The sequence below is a fragment of the Garra rufa genome, chromosome 18 (genome assembly GCF_049309525.1).
Source record: "Garra rufa chromosome 18, GarRuf1.0, whole genome shotgun sequence".
Lineage (NCBI taxonomy): Eukaryota > Metazoa > Chordata > Actinopteri > Cypriniformes > Cyprinidae > Garra > Garra rufa.
The window spans coordinates 27505024-27528699 of NC_133378.1; the positions used below are offsets into that span (position 1 = coordinate 27505024).

Below are 23676 nucleotides of genomic sequence, written 5' to 3' on the forward strand. Positions count from 1 at the left end.
AAACAGGTCTTTAGTATATGCAATGCATTACCTAAAACGGATTACCACAGACAGCGCTCTCAATCACTTTTTATCTTTTGCCGCTTAAAGAAAAAGAACAGTAATCAAAACCTTTCAACCTATTAGAGGGATGACTTTTACAATTGAATCACAGGGACCACAGGTGCGATAACGAGGCGGCTCGGCTTTATCCTTGAGTGTGCGTTTCCCCCTATCTCCAGATGTTATTTCATGTTTATCTGTTCTTTAAAAGCACCACTTCAGAGGCCGCACTTCAAATTCATGCTATAATGGTGTTTGAGGAGGAGACCCTTTTTTAATTCTAGGAGAAGCAAGCTAAAGTGGCAGATCAAGGTGCATCTCGAAGGAAAACGCGCGGTGGAATCGATGCAGAGCGGCGCTGCACTTCCGACTACACGTGTTCTGATGATATTTAATTTTCTAGTGCATTAACACTCAGTCATTACAACATGCAGCCTAGGTGATTTGATCATAATGCATTTTCTTCTTTAAGAATCGCTGAAGTTTTTAGCCAGGTATTCTGCCGTTATTAGATACAGATGGGCACTTCAGCATTAAGTATAGATTTTCAGTCCCTGCTCACTTAAGGCTAGGAGTTTGTCTTAAAGAGGATAATGGCAAATTAAACTCCATACCCCATTTGTTCAGCAAACCTTGATGGGATAATTTTATAACTGCTGATTCACTCATTTCCTAGATTTATCTCTAAAGTGGTTTGGTGGTCTGGCCTCTATATACTTATTGGGAGGGGGAGGGCTGTTTTATAAGTTCCTGTTGTTGGCTGATGATATACCTTGGGGAGTTGGAAATGTACAATCATTCAGCCGCCTTGCAAGAATTTCTGAGTCTTCCTCTCATTTCCAATGAAGTTAATTTACTGATGACTTTCTATTATACTGATGAGCTCATTTCACGCTGCAAATGTTTTTTTTGTCTTCGCAGATTGCCACGGCAGTCAGGTTTCTACAAAACCAGCAAGTTCGTCAAAGCCCCCTGGCAACCAGAAAAGCTTTCTTGAAGAAAAAAGGTGAGCGTCATCAGTACGTTCCTGAACCTAATGTAAAACGTTACATTTTTACAGGCCGAATGGATACGAGATGGCTCCGTTCCAAGACTTTGACCTTAAATTTAACCAGCTGAATGCTTTTGTTATTCATTTCAAACCTGAGTGGAATTGGTTTAGTAAAGAAAGCCTTTTTGCAGTGTTAGGTTAAAAAGACAGTTCCCCCAAAATTAAAATTAAAATCTTGTACGCCTCCTTGTGTCATTCCAAACTTCTATGACCTTCCCTTTTCTGTAGAATGCTGTTCATCCTGTTCTTTTTACTTTTATTTACAATGAAAAGTAAATTAGGACTGATGCTGTTGAGCTCCAAAATGGACAAACAATTAGTGTCCATTTTATTCATTTAGCATATTTAATATCTGGGACATTTAAGTTATTTGACACATTTGAACATTTTTGGAAAAAAAATTAGTTACTTTTCCTGGAAATGAGTTACTTTTATAATGATGTAACTCGGTTACTAATTCAGTTACTCTTTGTGGGAAGTAACTAGTAACTATAACCTATTACTTTTTCAAAGTAACATGCCCAACAGTGGTTAAACGTGTATGTTGGCAGTGTTTATGAATTACTATGACGTAAGTTCAGGAGTCTCAGGTTTGGCTCCAGTATATTTCATAAATGTAAAGCAAAGATTGACAGGCCATATGCCCAACAATAAATATTTAGTTGACGTGTGTCCACCAAAGCATTTTTAGACAGCTGAACGTTTTACTAGTATCATGGATGTGACATTAAGGAAATTTTCCCACAGGTTAATCGAATGTGTGACCACACTGGTAATACCAGTAATTCCTTGCTTTATAATAGCTTGTAAATGCATGTGCGCATTTTACTTTCACTTTCGAATTAGCAGCAATTCGGTGCCAACAACGAAACAGTACAATGACAAACTCACTTATAGTAAACATAGAATGATTAATTTATTAACAAAATGAATAAAATACAATGACAAACTCACTTATAGTAAACATAGAATGATTAATTTATTAACAAAATGAATAAAATACACATGCTATATATAGGCTTTAAACTTTATTTAAAAAATCAGCAAACACGGTGAAACCAAATAAATAAGAAACTAATGTTTAAAAACACTTTCAAAATCACCTTAGATAATTGGCAAAAGTCAACAGGCTTTTTTAAGATCCAAAATATTTTTAAAACAGGCACTTTTGCATTTTATTTTAAAACTAAATCTTCCGGCATTGTCTTGTCTGTCTCACCTTAGTCTTGTGTTGCCGGACCTTTAGACTGACGGCTTTTATGCGGCGAACTTGACATTTTTCACATACTTTTGAAAATCCAGCATTTAGCTGATCCTGATAAGCGCTTGTCGTCAAAATTGTGAACATGACGGCTTTCTTCTTTTGTGAGGGGGTTCTTGCCACTGCATTTTTGTTTCCAGGCGGAATGCGACATGCGTCTTCTGGAAATCCTGTATAATCTAACCAATCCAATGACTGATTTGGCACTCTGCATTGAACAGTCGCGTTCAGTTTCTAAACGCGCTCATGTTCTCTAAATTAACTAAATTAATTTTTTACTATAAATGGTGGGGGGGGGGAGGTGCCACGGTGGGCAAGTGACATAACCGGTTTTGCGGCTTAACATTGTGAACACAGACTATCGCAACATGCCTAACTACTATCTCATTTTGAAGAATATTACTGAATATTAGATTGTTGGTATACAAGTAGGATGATTGGTCGGTGTGGTATTTCTCCATTGACTGGGCGGCTGGGAAAAAGTAACCGTGACGAACGGTGTGTTTTAAGTTGAACAGTTGTCAACTTTCAGCTACCAAAAAAAGAGTGAGCTAATTAACTTGTAAAATATTATTATTATAGCAGTGCTTTAAAATTCAGTGTCATCAGTTTTCCGTTTTATGCTCCGTTTACAAGTGGTAGGGAGCGAGTGTACATTTTCCTACCAACTAACATTTTGAAAATGCAAACATTTTAGTGAATTCGAAAGTTTACGTCAGAATGACATTTCGAATGATTTAGACACAAATTTGTTCTGCTCATGTTTCGTAAATGAGGCCCATTGTGCAGTAAAGAACAGCTTGTACGTTCTGCTATATGTGTTTGACAGAAGAAAGAACGTTGAAGGTTTTGGCAGAGTAAATAATTACACAACTGTCATTTTTTGGGATGAACAATCGCTTTAAAGACAGCTCAGTTTTAGGAACAGCATGTAGTCCAGTGGACTTTGGCTCAAGATTTTCATGGGATGAGATCATTGGCTTTTAGGGGTCAGAGGTCGAGGCCATTGTTGGATGCCCCGGAGGGTCAGGTGAGGGTCGATCGGGCTGCCGAGAGCTTGATCCCAGCTGTGTGGATAAATGACCTATCAGCTGGGACGCTTCTTTGGGATCCAGAAAATTAATATTGACAAACCCTCCTGCACTTTCAATGGAATTGTCAATTATGCTACCTCCCAGCATTTTAAAGCTTTTACTTAATTTAGCTGTTATCATAAATATTAAAGCACTGGAATGCATCGGAAAGTTTTATCGACCAGAGAAGTAACGTGTTGTGAGCATACATATGCATTCACTCTAAATTCAGAGCAGTTTAGGTATCAATCAATATGTGTGTTTGATGCATAACCCACCACTATCTCTCCTATAGCACAAACCCCTTTCAGATCAGATCACCGGCCTGAGTGTGTGCAGGATAGAAATCAATCCGTACGCTGTATTTTGATCTTTTTCCAGAGATTTTTTTCAAAAGCCAGCACTGAAAATGACATTGTGATGTTTTAGCGAATCACTTTGGGGGCGGCAGTGATGGAAATCGAGAAGCACAATGTAATCTGTCTCACTTTATGGCTTATTTGAGTGTTTTGCAAGCAGGTCTTAAAACTTTAAAATCAGTCACATAAAATGACGATCACTTCGGCGCTGAAATGCATATCATTTTTTAAAATAAAATATAGTCCTTCACAAAGGTCGGATTAGTTTTATCTTGATTACATTTAAGTTTAGCAAGGTCAGCATTGTCCTTTATAACACGATAACTCATCTGTCTCTGCATGTTATTGATAATTGTAAATCTTAGCACCGCCGTGCTTATCTGACATGACTTTTTTTTCCATTTAGCTCTTATTTAAAATGAAATTTACTCTGTCGGGACTAATTAATGGTAAAGGCAGGTGGATTTGGCCTACGATGGTGCTAGTAGAGCTGCAGAGGAAAGCGAGCCTAATAGCTCCATGACCGGTGTAGGTAACTGGAGACAAAATCCATAGTTGCCGGCTGCTGTTGTTCACATCAGTGGTCTATTATGACGTCTCTATATCTTTAGCATTTTCCTCGGTCAGTACTTCTCGTTAGCAGTAGATCGGCTTCATTTATAATTCACAGCTGGGTTATGCGGCTTAATATGCTGGATGTTTATGATGAAATGTGGTTCTTTTGAATGAGAATGTGAAATTGTATCCAGTTCCTGGGATTTGCAGATTTTGAGCGATATGCATCGTATTTGTGTTTTGTAACAAGCGTGTTTGGAGCTTCGAATGGATTTCTCAAAGGGGTCTACTAGTACATTAAGTATTAATATGCATGTGCCATTGTTTCATGATAAGTCACCCCCCGCCCCTTCATGCCACCTAAAGTCAGTAGTGTTTAATGGGGTCCTATAATCCACATAAATGCAACTGTTTCATATGGAAGCGTGTTTCCACCACTGAATAAAAAATAAAAAGGTAATCATGACTTTTTTCTCACAATTGCGAGTTTACATCTCGCAATTCTGACTTTTTTCAGTCGTGTCCTAATGGTTAGAGAGTCGAACTTGTAACCCGAAGGTTGCGGGTTCGAGTCTCAAGTCTGGCAGGGATTGTTGGTGCAGGATATAAAGTCAGAATTGTGAGATATAAACTCACAAAAAAAAAAATATATATATATATATATATAAGAAAATGTAAAGTGGGTTCCAGAAGTCTGAAAACGTATGCTTTTCTAATGTACTGTCTTATACTTTTTAATTACTATTTATTATTATTTTATTTTATATTATCAGCATAAAAATTTGGGGGAGGTTTGAATGAATGAATGAATAAACAAACAAACAAACAAATGAATATTATATATAGATAATAAATAAGTTACTTATTTATAATTAATTTATTTTTAGGAAAATGTACAGTGGGGTTCAGAAGTCTTGAAAACTTTATATATTTATTTTTTATTTTATTTATCTGTATAGCAATTTGAATGAAGGAATGAATGAATGAATAAATCTAATAGTTAATAATAATATCATGAATAAATATTTCATTTATTTATTTGAAAATGTACAGTGGGGTCCAGAAGTCTTGAAATCTTGTACTTTTCCTAATTACTTGAGTTTCTGCATATTTTTAATTTAATAAAATTGTATTTAATTTTATATTATCAGCATAACAATTTTAATATTTATTACTATTTGATGTGTCCTCCTTTTGCTTCAATGCCGTTCAAGCTGCAAGAATTTCTAAGTCCATATAAATCCTGATGTTCACAGACTTTTGAACCCAGTGTGTTTGTTATCTATCATCCGCACATGCATGTATCTATTTTGTATGTGTGTATAATGTATATTTAGATTGACTTTGACCTCTCGGAACAGCAAAACCAGGTTGTAACGGGGAACACGGTGAACTCAGGACTATCATGGCAATGTGCCCCCAGGGTGTGTTTGAACATCAATAGATCTATAGCTGGAAGACTCGGCCTTGTGCTATTGCTATTCTAATTTGATGTTGTATTTTTTATGCGGACATTTGGAGATCTTCGAACGAGGACACTATTTCCAGGTCACTAGCCTTTTAATTACCGACCCTTGTAACCGAGAGGTTATTGATAGAACTCAAAGCACAAAGCTGTTTACAACCACAGCCGACGAGTTATCATCAACGCTTCAAGTTTCATTTCTTTCGTTTCCTCTGCTCGCTCATGCAATTTTGGGTGGGACGCAGCTGCTTACACCCCGAGGACGACTTTGCCGCGATATTGCCGCTTGTCACGTAGTTATGAAAATATGCTAAACATCGGAATAGACAACTATTCAATATCCTCTCAATGGACGTTCCCGATGGGACGATCAGACCATCAATCAGACAGCTTAATTAAGCCGGTATGATTTAGGAATGATTTGTACGTACGTACAGTTTGGAACGCCTGGGTTTTGGATTAAAGTCACAATGACCCTTTTGTTTTAATTGGGGATCGCAATCAGCAACCTTTTGTCAACATGCAAACGGTTTTTCGCTTTGCCTAGTCCCTCAAATGGCAGAGAAGCGCTGGCTTTAAAGTGAGCCGTCTGTAAATTTGCATGTGCTGGAAAATCGTCTTGTGTCAGCACGGAGCCATTTCTACTGAGCCTCACCTTCAACAATGTAATTATGTCACAATGTTGTATCACTCTGAAAGCAACTCGTGCAATTTGAAGGGTAGGAGGGAGACTAATCTAGAAGCAAAGTGCTGAGTAATCTTAAGCCAATTTCTCCTTATTAAATTTCTCCTGAAATTTACCATTTTCCCAGTGCCCTGCTGTGCTCACAGAAGCAATTTCAACACGCTGCTCTGTGTGTTGTTCCTGCAGTGTTTTCCGTGCCATTCCTGGAGTTTGCTCGAAAGTTTAATTTGATTAGCGGCGTTCATATTAAAGCGTGCCTTAAACACGCTAGCTAAAATGATGGATCGGTGGTTATGAAGGTGACCTTTCATTTTCACTGTTTATGTCTAATACCTATTAATTAGGGATAGGGTTAAGCCAAGGTCATGGTAATAATTGCTAAGCGCAGGCACAAATTCTTCAATAGCAATTGTTGGTGTACTCATCTTGATTATGTTTTGTCTGTAATTCACCTTGTGCTTGGTTTTATCTTACATTTCTTCTTTGCGTTTTATATGCAAATACAGCTTCTGCTACTGATAAATGCTTTACGACGGGTTTTCCCGATGGCCTTGTGTATGTACAGTAAGCCTCAAGTACCTCTCCGTCAACCCCAAACCAGAAATGTGTTCCTTTTAACTCTCATTATACTGGATATAATTTAGCATTATCCTTAATATTATTAAAGTGGCATTATTACAATGAGTCACTTTTAAACTAAAAGCAATCAATACTGTGGGTGAAAAATAGACTCACCCAGTTGCTTCCTATCAAACTGAAGCAGTATGAGGAATATAGGCTAGAAGCTGTTATTTTATAACTGCATTTAGCTTGATATTGGTTGGTTTTATAGCTTGAGACGCTTGATGGGATGAAAATAGGAAAGAGCGGTGTATTGTTGTGAAGTGTGAGTGAGTAAAGAGCGCTGATGCAGAAATTGACCTCCATCCACATAAATTGCCTTAATACAACTATTATTGTTTTTTTTCTTAAATAAATATATTTTAATTAATATTTCAAAATGAAAATGTTGGCATTATATGCCAATAAATGTATTTATATGCATGTATGTATTTACAATTGAGGTCAAAATTGTACATCCCCCTTTCAGAATCTGCAAAATGTTAATTATTTTACCAAAATAATAGGGATCATACAAAATGCATGTTATTGTTTAAGTACTGACCTGAATAAGATATGTCACATAAAAGACGTTTACATAAAGTCCACAAGAGAAAATAATAGTTAAATTTATAAAAATGAAAAAGTTTACATACACTTGATTCTTAATACTGTGTTGTTACCTGTATGTTCAAGAGCTGTGTTTTTTTTTTTTTTGTTTAGTGATAGTTGTTCATGAGTCCCTTGTTTGTCCTGAACAGTTAAACTGCCTGCTGTTCTTCAGAAAAATCTTTCAGGTCTTTGGTTTTTCAGCATTTTTGTGTATTTGAACCCTTTCCAACAATGACTGCATGATTTTGAGATGCATCTTTTCACTGAGGACAACTGAGGGACTCATATGCAACTATTACAGAAGGTTTGAATGCTCACTGAGGCTCCAAAAGGAAACACAATGCATTAAGAGCCAGGGGGTGAAATCTTGTTGAATTTGAAGATCAGGGTAAATTTAACTTTATTTAGTTTTCTTGGAAACACATAACTATCTTCTTTAGCCTCCAAAGGGGAGTACTAAATGAACAAAAAATATATATATTTAGGCAAAATAAGAAAAATGTACAATCTCCATTCTTTTCAAAAGTTTTCACCCCTGACTATTAATGCATTGTTTTTTCTTCTGGAGCATCATTGAGCTTTTCTGTAATACTTGCATATGAGTCCCTCAGTTGTACTCTGTGTGAAAAGTTGAATCTTAAAATCATACATTCATTGTTGGAAAGGGTTCAAATACACAAAAATGCTGAAAAACCAAAGAATTTGTTGCTGTCTATGCATGGTCATAAAGCTCTTGCATTTCTTCAAAAATATCTTAATTTGTCTTTCAAAGATGAACAAAGGTCTTACAGCTTTGGAACAACATGAGGGTGAATAATTATTGACATAATTTTCATTTTGTGTAAACATTAGAATCGTTCCATATGCTTCCTGTTTGATATTGAGTATGATGTATAATTATAAGGTGGCGTTGTTGAACAGACATGTCATGATTTAAGTAAATGAGAGCAGCGTTATGGACGTTACAAAGATCAGAGACCAGATTTCAGGTCAGTCACCTCCCCCCAAACAAAGACATCTAAATGTACATCTTAATTTCTAAAGCAGTTTAATGTCATATTTATGTAAATATTTTCCAGTTTTGCTCTATATTAACGGTGAGAAATGTCAAAGCCCCCATAAAATAAAACAATACCATCTTCTGGTGGAGTGGGGAGTTAAATTGGATTCCTGCAGCAAGCAGCCATAGTGGCGGGCAGCTGATGAAGGGGAAAATAGGAAGCACTTTGATTACATGTTGCAGCGTCTTTACACAACAATCTCTCCTACACGTATTATTTACATGCCGTTATGCTCTAATCCGCGCTGAAGGATACCTCCGTGATTTCCACCCCTTTCTTTCTCTACGTATTTCTGTCTCCCTCTCTTTTCAAGGGGAATGTGATTGGTCTCGGTAAGCATTCAGAAATATGCGCTAATGTTTTCTAAGCAGGTCATTTTACAGTGTAAATTGTGAATTACTGATCTCCCTGCACACCCCACATCATTACATCACTCTTTGATTGGGCTTTCCAAATGTGGGTGTATATGTACTTATTATCTAGGCTTGCGTTAAGTGTATGCGCTGTCCTTAAGCAGAGGTAGTTTAAGGAAGCTGCATGTAATCACTGCCTTATTGTTGTTTTGTGTACCATTTTACCCAAATTATTGTATTGAGGAAAAGCTGTGAATGAGCATTTCTTTGCTTGTTTTCAGGCAGTTATGTTTCAGTAAATATATAATTATTATATTTTATAAGAAATATAAAACACTTTGCCTCTTTGATACACCAGTGTCTTATGAATAAGTATTCGCTGCACTGTTGCCAAATTCACAGCACCGTGGCAGAATGCATTTTGTTGTATCTTAAGTTTTCATTTTAAAGGTGACATAATATAAGAAATTTGACTGTTTAACTGCTATAATCTGGTCCCCGCTGCATCTACCAACCCAAAAAAATGTGACAACCCAGTAATTTTTTTTGGTATGCCTTTCTCTGTAAGCTTGTGAAAAGATTTCACTCCCCCGTGACGTAGAAAGGGGATCTTATAATAATATTACTGGCCCTTAATCTGCAAGTTTCCACCCACAGCGCCACCGTTGTGTTTTCGCAAGCGACAATGATGTACCAGTTCTAACGCCGTGGCAAACGTTCAAGCAATGCATGCTAACTGTTCTGTTGTTGGCTGCACAGATGAGCACAGAACACTATTTAGAGTACCAGCCTCAGAGAAGACAAGAGAGCAGTGGATTTATTGATTTATTTCCTGTATATTACCCTACTGCCACACAGATCTAATATAAACAGCTATTTACCTTCACAGACATAACCAACTGTTTTTTGTAACTCGTGTGTGTTTTTAACATAAGCTTGTGTCTATTTGACAGTTTAAGTGCAATAAGATATGAAAGAGAACTTAGTTTAGTACTTGCATGCCGTGTCACAGACAGTTTCTGTGTGCATGCTTCGGATGTGTACACTCAGAAAACTTTTTTTTTTAACTGATATGGCTTTAAAACGCATGATTTTAGCACGATAGACATGATCATCAAAACCAAACAGATGTTTTTTTGGGGAGAATATCTAATGTACAAGCTGTAAAGGCACAGCCCTATTCTGGAAAAGGGGAGGGGAGCAGCAGCTGAAACTGAAAATAGGCATTTTCAAAATGATATAAAAAATGATCTGTGGGCTATTTTGAACTGAAACTTTACAGACACATTCTGGGAAAACCTGAGACTTACAGTCAAGGCCGAAATTATTCATACCCCTGGCAAATTCTGACTTAAAGTTACTTTTATTCAACCAGTAAGTTTTCATTTGACCGGAAATGACACAGGCTTCTCCCAAAAGACGATGTACAAGAAGCATCATTGTGGAAAAAAAATATTTCTCGGCTTTTATTTACATTTGAACAAAAAGTGGCATGTCCAAAATTATTCATACCCTTCTCAATAATCAATTAAAAAGCCTTTATTGGCTATTACAGCAATCAAACGCTTCCTATAATTGCTGACCTGCTTTTTGCGTGTCTCCACTGGTATTTTTGCCCATTCAACTTTAGTGATGAGCTCCAACTTTCAGGTTGGAGGGTCTCCCTGCCATCACCCTGATCTTTAGCTCCCTCCACAGATTCTCAATTGGATTTAAGTCAGGACTCTGGCTGGGCCACTGCAAAACGTTAATGCTTTTGTCTGCTAACAATTTCTTCACCACTTTTGCTGTGTTTTGGGTCGTTGTCGTGCTGAAATGTCCACTGGTGCCCAAGGTCAAGTTTCTCTGCAGACTGCCCGATGTTGTTGTTGAGAATTTTGATGTATTGCTCCTTTTTCATGCCGGTCCACCGGCTAAAAAAAAAAAAAACCAAAACATTAGGTTCCCACCACCATGTTTGACAGTGGGGGTGTTCTTAGGGTTGAATGCTTCTCCTTTTTTATGCCAAATGAAGGCTACATTATTGTGGCCAAACAATTACATTTTTGTTTCATCTGACCATAAAACAGAAGACCAGAAGTCTTCTTCTTTGTCCAGATGAGCATTTGCAAAGGCCAAGCGGGCTTTTGTGTGCCTTTTTCTGGAGAAGTGGTGTCCTCCTTGGTCTGCGTCCGTGGAACCCAGCGGTGTGCAGTGTCCGTTGGATTGTCTGCCTTGAGATGTTGCTTTGTCTTAGCCATGACTGTCCACAAACCAACAGCAGAGAGCTTCTGTTTTTCACCTGTTGAGTTGTTTACAACGGCTGTTTCCAATGAATCAGGGTAATTAGGATGCTTTATAACAGCTTGAACTATTTGGAATGGTATTGAACTTTGGATTTCCCATAGACTGTGACAGTTTGCAAAGGGTATGAATAATTTTGGACATGCCACTTTTTGTTCAAATGTAAATAAAAGCTGAGAAATATTTTTTTCTACAATGATGCCTCTTGTACATGAATAATTTCGGGCTTGACTGTATATTACATAAAAGGGGCATAAAAGGTCTCTTTTAAATTGAATGATCTGTGAACTGTTGACACTTAAGAGCTGTTTTTTAATGATCTGTTTGATGAATCGATCCTAAATTCTTGAGTTATTGTTTCGTTTAATTCACCCCAAAATGACAATTCTGTCATCAATTACTCACCCTCATTTCGTTTCAAACCCGTAAGACCTACCATGTTCAACGCCCAGAAATGTAGTAAAGACATCATTACAATCCTTTCTACCTTTCTGGGCCTTGAACATATCAGTTGCGTTGCTGTTTATGCAGGGTCAGGAAGCTCTCATATTTCATCAAAAGTATCTTAATTTGTGTTCCGAAAATGAGTGAAGGTCTTACGGGTTTGGAACGACATGAGGGTGAGTAATTAATGACAGAATTTTCATTTTTGGGTGAACTACCCCTTTTTACCCCTTTCACACAGAAGTAGATTTTGTGCTAAAAAACGTGAAACAAAGGCAGATAAATAGGGAAAAAAATGCTCATGGCGATTTAAGACTTGAACACAATGGTCAAAGGTCTCTGTTTAGCACAAGTTTACATTGAAAAACAATGGGAAAGCAGTGCAGTGGAATACAAAAATGCGTTCATCTGTGAACGGACACTCCCTGTGTTATGTGTGTGCATGACAGCATGTAGTTAAGCATACACATATTCGCAACGGAGTATTGTTTCTAATAAATGATATTTTAATTATGAACAACATTAAATTGTGTTCTCACTCAGGGGAAATCACTAAAAATGAAGTGTGCCTGCTGATATGTTGCTATCTTAAAAACTACAGGCTGAATTCTTCAGTTGACTGCTAGTTGGCAGTGGCACAGAATTTACTGTCCTTCATTTAGTATCTCCAAGTTGATTTATCAGGGATGTAAAACTGTTTTTCCTTAGTCTTTTTTCCCAGCTTTGTCACAAACTTCACCCAATAGCTTCTTGTAAGGGACACAAGCTGCTGAGTTCAGTGCCCGGATCTTTGACCTCACTAGTGTTCTTCCTGTAGTCATTTCATTATGCTTAAAGAGCCATGAGGGACACTGTGCAGTGCAGGTGTAATACTACTCACGTCATGAAGGTAAAGAAATGGTTCATCATTCCTGATATTAATAGGAAAGAGTTTGCAAGTAAGGTGATGCGACTCACCTCTTGGACAGGAATGGCGATGACCAAGGCCTGCATAGAAGACAAAAGGGATTGATGTGGTTATAAATTACTCCACGGCGCCACCTAGGCCATCTGCTTTTCACTTTGTCATCAAGAGAAGGCGATAAAGCAGGAAAATGACCAGAGTCCTCCTTTTTTTTTAATACATAAATGAATACGCTATGAGAGCGGTCATTATTTAAGGCATGCAATCGTGTGGGACATGGACTTGACATGTGAAATCTCACAGAAACGCTCTCGGTGACCTCCATCTTTACGACCTTAAGTATTTTTCTTCTTGTTCGAGCTGGTATTATTATAATAATGTGTAATATTCACCAAGCGATTTTGTTCAAGCCTTGTTGGTCTGCTGAAAAAAGAGCAGCCACCTTTAACAGCCAGTCAGTAAGCAATTTTATAATTGTCCCTGTGAGCTTGTTCTTACCCTATGAAGTTCACAAGTGCCAAAATTGGAGAAGTGCACTTTATGGCTGGATGAGTCGCCTCATCACTCTTTAAAAAAAGGGTGGAAAAAAAACACATCCTGAAAATAAGAGCCCAGAAAATAGAGTCATAAATAATCCAGAGAGCAATGGGTTTTCCTTTAAATAAATACCGATCAGGTTTATGTTGAAAGACAATAGAAAACGTAGCCCAGATATGCAGTTTACAGTATTTATAGCTGTAATATCGCAGTGCCACCACCGTAATTTCATGCCCCAATGAGAATGGCAAGGTCAAAGCAAATGCTTCGACTGAGCATCTGCTAATATGGTGACTCATAAACAGGCTCTGCGTGTATCAGGTGCACCAAATAATACAGTATAATGAAATACAGAATAGCTTTCCATTATTGTTCTTTTTTACGGTGTCGTCATTAGATGTAATTTATGTCTAAAAAAAAAATTCATCTAGCGGCAGGTCGATCTGAAATGGAGGTCCGAGGGGTCATTCCACAGGTTTTGGAAACTGTAATAAATTTTGTTTTTCCTTTTTGTGTCCTTTTCCTTTTATATGCAAAATTCACTCTTGTTGTCCTTCTTTTAAATTGGATCTCAAAGGTCTTTCATTTGTCGTCCCATTTTCTTTGTAATAAAGGCATCAGAGGAGACAAAACAGCTGAGTGAGTCCGAAAACCCGAAAGAAAAGCAAACGCGTTAATGAATTTGCATGCATCTTATTCGGATGCACGCCGGACCCCTTTGTAGTCGCGCGGGGGGTGCTATTTAAGAATTCAAATGACGTTTCGAATATGTACATATTTGTTCATTACGTCCTTCGAAAACGACCCCCTCGTTCGGAGGTGAACTCCCGAAAACGTGAACTTCCTGAGAGCGTCTTTACGGCGAGGTGAGTGGGAGGAAATGAGAGGGGGGCCTCCAAGTCTCATTCAATAGTCTGCCACCATGCAGTCTGGTGTGGTCAGATGAATAGGGAGTCCAGGGACACATTATTGCTTATTGGACAGTACAGGCTGACTGCACCAGCTCAGCACATGGCCATGGCTGCTTCCTGGCACTTTGAATGCCATGCAAGACAGGATGACCAATATTTGCCTTAAATTATTCAACATTTTTCAGGGCCATTTCAACCCCCGCAGAACCTGCCCTCCTTTTAACTTTGACCTCAACCTAGAGATTCCTGCAAGAGAGGTAAAATCGGCTTACATGGGCATTTTAATGAAAATTGTGGCGGTGTAAATTTTGTTAATATCATTCTTGACAAGTAAGGGAGAATATGGTTATATGTAGAGAGATCTGTGACATAAATCCTGGATGTGAACGTTTTGCTGCTGTGGAAGAGGAAACTTTGTATGATTTAGAGCTGATTTTTTTATGAGGTGGCGTTTGAAAGAAGTCTCTTATGCTCAGCAAGACTGACTAAAAATGCATCAAAAATACAGGAACGTTTTGTTACAATTTAACCATTTTCTATTTTATTGTATTGCAAAATCTAATTTATTTATGTGACAGCGAAGCTACATTTTCAGCAGCCATTTACTTTTAATGTTACATGATCCTCCAGAAATCATTCTAATTTGCCAATTTGTTTTCAGTGATAACCAAAAGAGCTTTAAAACAACAATTAAAGGAGTAATAACAGACGTATTATCAATAATTCAACAAAGAAAAGCAAGAAAAAATAAACAAGAAATTCAATTTTTATTTTTGTTATGCATATAAACAGATATGATTTGTCATAATGTAAATTCATGATTTTTTTTTTAACTTTGAACGACAAGCTTTTTTGGTATCTGTATTTGCACTGTCCCCGCTACACATTTTTTCATGATAACGTTTTGTCATAAAAGTATTTCGTTTTTTTTTTTTACGATACATTAACTTTTCTTTAAAAAAGGTCATTTTTGCACAATTAATTGCTATAATTAAACTCTCACACGGTTATAAATTGAAATTTTTACTGGAAAAGCATGAAACGCAGCAATAAAACGGTGCGATAAACCATGCGTCCCTACCTCTGCTGCGTTCGTGTGCTCCTGTATTGTATTTTGCAGTGTTGTTAGTGTGGCTCTATGAAGTGTGACTGTGATTTCATACCCAGCAGACAGCAGACAGGGCTGAACAGGCTCAGACTCTGTTCTCTGCCAAGCTCCCAGCTCTCTCCGCTCTATTTAAGCACATGTGGCACTGGCATTTGCCACATTTATGATGTGTGTATTACAGCGCAAAAACAGCTTGCTGTCTGCTCTTTAAACAGCTCAATTTGGAGCAAAGCTCAGCCTTTTGGCTCTCTGGCAGGCAGCCGTGCCGTATGAAAGCATGTGGAATAGAGTAGCGCAATGCCCAAGGGGATATCTCCAGTAAACAGAGCAAGAGTGCGCGAGAGAGAGACTAAATACGCAATGACAGACGTGACACACTCCAGTCTACTGTGGACAAACAAAGGTCAGAGGGAGTGAGTGTGTGCGTGTTGTAGGATACAGTAGATTTATTAAATTGATATGTGTAACTTACAGTTTAATAGAAACTGGAGCCTTTTTAAACCATTGGCTCTAAATGGAGATGTTAAAGCATTTGGGTTTTATGTGCCAATTGTAGAGGAAGCCCATAATGTTTTCCCGCTTTTATGTCTTCATTAAATGTCAAAGCACAAGTACATTCGACTAACAGGCTTTTTCCGCCTCTGTCTTTCTTTTTCTCCGGTCGCTTGTTGCCGTCTACTCCATTGCCGCTCTGTTTAGGCCCGCATAGAGTCGCTTAATCAAGACAAGACGCAGACCAATGACTGCGTGCAGCGTTGGAAATAAACCAGTTTTTTTTTCCACAAAAGGAAATATTAATATTAGATTTTTTTTCCCTCTCCTGTCATTTTCCATCAGGGACCTCTATGCAATTTAATCACCACTAAAATCATTAAAAAAGATCTGAAGATTAAATTATATTGGCATTTGCAAAATTATGTAATACATTTACATTACAATGAAGAAATTAAAATAATGCATTTTATCTGTCTGGGGTTCCGCTGAGCTCTACCTGGGGAAATATAGCAGTAGGAAATGGACAGGCTCTGTTCTTGAGATCTGACTGTAATGGAGAGGAGCTCAGAGCTTTGGACCTCCAGAGCTGCTTCTCCTGGTATATGTCTGCCGCCTATAGTGCTATTAACCTAGTTTAGCAGGAGTTTTACCATTTAGATCTATTTGCAGGTTGCACAGGACAGTCAAGGACTTTTTCTAGTAACTTCTGGAGTTAATTGTGCCTTGTTAATTGTGAATTGTCCCTTCAGTTTTATAAGTGACAAATCACTGATTCTTGAGTCCTCGGAGACGATTGGACGAAAGAATAATTTTAAAACAATCTGTTCAGGTTTCATCAATGTTTCTCAAGTATTTATAACAAATATTACTTAATACTTAAAAGATTAGATGTTCATGTCTTTCTTTCTTCAGTCAAAAAGAAATTAAGGTTTTTGAGGAAAACATTCCAGCATTTTTCTCCATATAGTGGACTTCAGTGGGGATCACAGTGGGTTGAAGGTCCAAATTGCAGTTTCAATGCAGCTTCAAGGAGCTCTACACGATCCCAGCCGAGGAATAATTGTCTTATCTAGTGAAACGATCTGTCATTTTCTAAAACAATAAAAATGCATATACTTTTTAACTACAAATGCTCATCTTGCTCTAGCTCTGCATCCATGACGTCACGCATTACGTAGTCACATTGGAAAGGTCTATAGTGACATAGGCGGATATACCGACGTGAAGTGTCCAAATTGCAGACTAACACTCAGTCTTAAGTCTGCAATTCAAATCTTATATCAAATGCCCTTTACAAAAAAGGTGAAACAATGATGTCAACAAAGTTGCGAAGTTGGAGGAGAATGGACAAAGAACTAACCTCACAAGACCTTTCCTACGTGATTAAGTAATGCATAAAGTCACAGATGTGCATCGCAGATATAGTGCAAGATGAACATTTGTGGTTAAAAAGTGAAAATGACCAATCGTTTATCTAGATTAAGACCCTTATTCCTTGGTTGTAGAGCCCTTTAAAGCTCCACCAAAACTGCAGTTTAAACCTTCAACCCGTTGATCTCCATTAAAGTCCACTATATGGAGAAAAATCCTAGAATGTTTTCCTCAAAAACCTCAATTTCTTTTCAAATGAAGAAAGACAGTCATGAACATCTTGTATGACATGGGAGTAAGTAAATTATCAGGAAATTTTAATTCTGTAAACTAATCCTTTAAAATATTTTTTTCTAAAAATACCAGACAATTTCTTTACAGTTTGTGTTGAGGAATAGTAAAAGTGACCACAAATATACACACAATTACTTTAAAAATAAAATATGTAAATAAAAAAAATACTTGATTAAAAAAAATGTTTTCGTGTGTTTAATGTCATAATTAAATGTCATGTTCTCTCCATGTAGGTCTGACTGATGAAGAGGTCGATCTGGCTATCCAGCGGTCCGGAAATACAGAGGAGCCGCTGACAGTTGCTATTCCCGGGCCCGCGCACATCGCTCACCCTGTTCAACTGGCCCCGTACAGTGAGTATTACCACAATTGCTTTTGCTAGGATATTTGGTTTACCTTATAACCCGTCCACTTGTCCACCCACTGTATGTTTTTGCGGCCCATGCGCTCCTTAAACATGACTCGTCTAGTCTAGTAGATTTTCTCTACCAAATGGTGCGTGACTATATTAAATGAGTCCTCCAATCTCCTCTGTGCTCCCGTAATCCTGTTTAAACCTTCGCCCATACATCAATTCAAAACAGGCCAACTGCTTGGAATACCTTGGAATATGATGCTGATATTTTTATAAGCGTCCGAACATAACTATTATCTTAAGCGAGTGGTTTTCAAAGGAAATGAGTGGCGGAGAACATCCCATTTGCGTAGGCACGTAATTAATTTCGGCACGGCCTTGCGATATGACGTCCGCGCCGTTACGACGATCTCTGGTTGGTTGGCCTACCGAGGGCCTTTCTGCAGCCTGTATCTTTATTACCTCTGCGGGTTATGAGCTCCAGGCCGGCCGCTGATTTACCAATCCTGAATGAAGTTCGCATAATGCTTAACCTGTATGACAATGATTCCAGATGTATTCCACCCTCATTTATTGCCACCCTGTCCTTGACTCCCCGCCATCTCATGTTTTGTAATGAAAGCCATTTTGATGGGATGGCCATGTAGTTAGGTTTCAGCCCCACTAGAGTGGGGGTTTTATATCAAAACGGCTATGAGAGAATGGCATAATGAGGGGAGAGTGAGGAGATCTTCGCGGGGGTCAGGTTGGAAAGAGGGGGTCCCTTTCTTTGATGTCCTTGTTATGGGGACGATGCGTCTGGACCAGCATTCATCTCTGTCGGAGTAATGGATGCTCTGATCTCTATTTTCAAGCGGCAGAAGGACAGTAGGGCCTTTTCTGAACCCAATAAATTTGAACGGAGATTGGAAAAAAGGGGAATGGAGGCCATGCTTACACCTTAAGTGACCAAATAAAAAGCAGGAGTGGCAAGTGGAGGTGGAGGGGCTACCCATGTGGAAGAAGGACCTCCGTTTGGACCTCGAGTTGAAGTAGGAGATCGGTCAGGGCTGCCGGCTAAGCTCAAGGACTCTAAAATCGCCCAAGCTGCCTTCATGCGTGTCCTGCACGACATGCTCCCGCAAGGACACGGTCCCGCAAGGACACTTCAGTTAATGTTGGTGTTTACCGTTGATACAAAAAGTGATGTTATCAGAAGTTCTTGAAATGGAAGTTTTAGGAAGTTGCAGGTTTGCTAATGTTTTTGATGTAATTTCTGGTGTAGAATGTCACCTTCATTCAGCAGAACTAAGCTTCAGTCTTCAGACAAGTTTGATCCTGTGAGTGACAAGGCAGTGATTCTTGAGTATTTGTTTGGAGAAGAAAGGTTAAAAGTGTAGAAATAAAAGTTATTTTACATCTGATTTAGAGGTGGGCGGTAGACACGATCAACCGGTAGAGATTTTGGACTACTGTCTCTATCACGGTCACACACTCAAGTGATGTTGCTGTCAAAAACGTTAGCATATGTTTTTAAGTATTGCTGTTTCAAAAAGTGATTTTAAGCTGTTAAAATGCAATCAGAAATGAAAGAGAACTAATTTTGCTATATGCGTGCAATGTCTGAGAGACATTCTGATTGCTGTCAGAGAGGAGCTTGCACGTGAAGACGGTGCTCATAGAATGTGGAAGTATTGAACAGAATTATTTTTGTTGCTTTTTAGGCCTTGAGTGGTTAAATACAAAGTCAAAAGTTTACATACACCTTGCAGAATCTACACAATGTTTATTATTTTACCAAAATAAGAGGGTTCATACAAAGTGCATGTTTTTTATTTAGTACTGACCTGAATAAGATATATCACATAAAAGACATTTACAGGAGAAAATCAAAAGTTTACATACATTTACGTTAAGAGCCAGGGGTGTAAACTTTTGAACAGAATGAAGATGTGTACATTTTTCTTATTTTGCCTAAATATCTTTTTTTTTTCATTTAGTACTGCCCTTCAGAAGCTCCAGACGATACTTGCATGTTTCCCAGAAGACAAAATAAGTTAAATTTACCCTGATCTTCAAATTCAAAAAGTTTTCACCTCCTGGCTCTTAATGCATTGTGTTTCCTTCTGAAGCATCAGTGAACGTTTGAACCTTCTGTAACAGTTGCATATGAGTCCCTTAGTTGTCCTCAGTGTGAAAGATTGATCTCAAAATCACACAGTCATTGTTGGAAAAGGTTCAAATACACAAAAATGCTGAAAGACCAAAGATATTTTATGTGAAATATCTTTTTAGGTCAGTACTAAATAAAAAATAACATGCATTTAGTATGGTCCCTCTTATTTTGGTAAAATAATTAACATTTTGCAGATTCTGTAATATGTGTATGCAAACTTTTGAACATCTTTGCAAGTATCCTCATAAACACAGTAATTTAGGTCTTGGGTGAAAGAAAAGGCTGAGAAAGAAACACATGTGTAACAGTAGATTGGATCTGGGCAGCTCTTAAAGTCACAGCAGTCTAATATTTCTGCTGTCTGTCATTCATGTTAATCACTTGACTAAATCACTTTTGTAACTTTATTAAGAAGAAATATATTTAATTTAAACAGTAAAGAATATGCAGTTTTTTATACATTTTATTGCTTTATACAATGTCTGCAGCATTTCTTATTTGTTCTACTGTAGTTTTTTTTTTGTCCTATTGCTTGTAATTACTTTCTTTTGTTATTTATTCACTGATTGTTTACTTCAGTAAGCTTTTTATTAGTTTTTTTGTGTTATTGACACTGGTGAGAAGAATTATAAAATTTTGATATCATAAAGACCTTATTTAGAGCAAAAATAACTATACTGTGATTATAGGTTGTTACCATGAAATTAAAATGACTCAAATCGTGATATGTGATTTTGGTCATATCACCCACCCCTAATCTGAATTATTTTGGAGTGATCTGTTCTCTTCAATACGCCTACTTAAAATGAGGAACATTATCTAAAGCTACTAAATGAGATAATGAGAGACGAAAAAATATGCACAACTACTTTATATATGAAATTATATGTAAACTTTATTTTTTTAATTTTAATATATGCTTAATATATCTATGCTTGATTTGAACCAAGACTTAAAACATGCTCACATGGTGTAGGAGTAGTACAAGATAATTTAATACAAGAGAAAATAAAATGATAAATTTGTCTAAAAAACAGTCTAGTACTCTAGTATAAAATCTTCTATTTTAAAAACTAATGGCAGCTAAAATTGTGACATATATTTTGTCTCATGTCTCAAGAATCAGTGCCATATTTTATTCAGGTCTCCCTAATAGTCCTCTAATATAATTAATCAGATAAAAACTGCTTGTTCAGTTGCACATAAAAAAATGAAAAAGTACTATTGCTTTGCTAGTCTATTAGAGAGCCTGTCTATTTGTATTCAGTAGAGCAGATTCAAACAAATTACAGTAACACACCTGTTCCGCAGACCTCGCTATGTTACAAAATGGAGCATTTTGTATCTGACATGTTGACCTGCCAGAGCCAAGCTTGCTTTAATTACTTCTCTGTTTGGTGTGCCGTTAAACATTTGCATGATAATTTCTCCCTCCTTTCTCTTGGCTGAACCTTGCCAGATTGCCTCAGCATGAATTGAAACGGCTTCTCATGCTTTCAGAAGCTGGTTAAAGCCTAACTTAAAACTGAAGTGTATTTTTTTTTTTTTTAACTTTCTCATGTTCAGGCTTAATATGCCAACTATAAGTTAGCCATTATTAAGTGGTTTCTCTGAAAAGGCAGTTTTAAAACATTGCTTGTTTGTCTGAGGTTCTAACCAGCCTGACACGTTGGCTCAACCAATGCCGTGAATTTAGGGCAGGACTATGTATTTGGCCAACCAATGGCTCTTTTGGGTTTTTCCTAATACCTAATTATTCGTTTTCTGATATTAAACTGGTTCAGCATTTTCTTTTTAATCATCATACCGCTCCAAATGTTGATGTGTGTTTTCAGTATCTTTAAACCTTTTTGCAGGGCATCTGTCGGGTCTTGCTCCTAATGAAAAACATTTTTGTTTTCTTTGTTTTTTTTAATCTGCACTGCACTGTTTTTTTCTGCTTTTTTGACTTCTGCCAGGTCAACTGTCTCTCTCTGAGAATGAGTGTGAGGGGTGAGGAGGGCTCTTTGATGTGGGCTTTCATTTCCTGATAGTACTCGCTCTGCTATGCGACATTCACACCTCATCTCACCGCTAGTGAGCACTTGTGTGAGGTCTGAGCAGAAACCGTAAAAGTGATCTTCTAAACGTTTCTCATTTCCATTTCTTCAAGATTACAATTACCCTTAACAGAGAGCTTTTTTCCCCTAAAATATGGTAAGCGGGAGTTTCCGTTAAGATCAGTCATAGCTGATGCAATTGCTTATGTTTAGCTTTACAGTAATGTGGTGCTTAATCTAAAAGTTCAGATCTAGTTTACGCTTCCACAACCTCAGTAATCAGAATTAGTTTTTTTTTAATTTCCCTTTCCTTCTAGGAACAAGAGCACAAATTCATATAGACTTATTTAGACTATAAACTGTAGACACTTTTTTAAACAGTAGTTTGCATAAGAAAAAAGCGGTGAAGGGGTAGAAGTACAGGCAGTACATAGTGCAGTCACAAAGTCTGATAAAATGTTTACAGTCAGTGTTTTTTTTTTTTTTTTTTTTTGCATGTATGGGTCAAAATTATAGATTTTTCTTATATGCCAAAAATCATTAGGAAATTAGGTAAAGATCATGTTCCGTGACGATACTTTGTCAATTTCCTACTGTAAATTACTCCGCCTGCTACGTCCATATTACGGCAGCAAACTTCCTTGACTGTTACGCCGGAATGGGAGTGTAGTTCGTAATCTTATCGGCCTAGAAAATCGCAGCTTTACATTTTCCGCCAGTATTAGTACACGATATAACTACAGAAGTGTCAAGTTTTCAAGTTTTAAATAGGACAAATATTGAAACTCGTTGGTTATTTTTGAACGCGATGCTATTTGTCTAATAGGATTCAATGATCTATGCTAAGCTATGCTAAAAGTGATATCGCCAGAACAGGAAAACGACTGAATGGATTTCAAAACGTTAAAACTCAACTTATTAACTGGAGTTGGAAAATGAGCCTATTTCCAAAAAAAGTGGAGTGTTCCTTTAATGGTGATTTTCTTAGTATTTTGATTTTCTAGCGCCCTCAGATTCCGGATTTTCAAATAGTATCTTGGACAAATATTGTCCTGCCCTAACAAACTTACATCAATGGAAAGCTCAATTTAAAAAAAAAAAAAAAATTGACGCTTATGACTGGTTTTTGGTCCAGACTCACATATTATATATAACCATATTTTTTATGCAATATATGTTGCTATATTTTTCAGTCTTTTCACAATATTCAGTATGGATAATCTTTTCCACTCATTATGAGTTTATTTTTTTAAATCAGCCATTTTGACCAAACACTTGCAGAGCACATTTCAAAATGTTTATTATAAATAAAATGGAGTCAAAATTAGTAGCTGTTTTCACTAAATGAACTAATTTTCTTTCTTATACAGCAGTGTTATGCCGCATTCCAGGCAACCCGTTACCCGTGTTTTTCCAACCTTCTACCCGTGAAAGTGCACTGGAACGGCAGTCAAACCCGTGACTTCCCACCCGTGAACTCGTACTAGATCGATGTACTCCCAGTTCCGAGTTCTGACGTTACATAGCCCACGAAACAACAATGTCAGCCCCTACGGGTGCGGTGTTTATGCAAGTGGTACACGGTGGAAAAATAGACTTTAGGACAATATAAGGTTGCAATCAAATTAATAATAATATAATAAGAATAAATGCGCTCAGGCAG

At 37.4% G+C, this 23676-nt stretch overlaps 1 protein-coding gene across 1 annotated transcript in view; it reads left to right on the top strand.

The window, feature by feature from the left end:
- The window catches only part of pex14 (peroxisomal biogenesis factor 14), a 91100-nt gene that overhangs the window by 35707 nt on the left and 31717 nt on the right, over positions 1-23676 (top strand). Inside the window, exons 3-4 of the mRNA XM_073823498.1 lie at positions 964-1048; positions 17698-17817. Of these exons, the coding sequence (XP_073679599.1) occupies positions 964-1048; positions 17698-17817 (205 nt within the window). The remainder of the gene's footprint in view (positions 1-963; positions 1049-17697; positions 17818-23676) is intronic.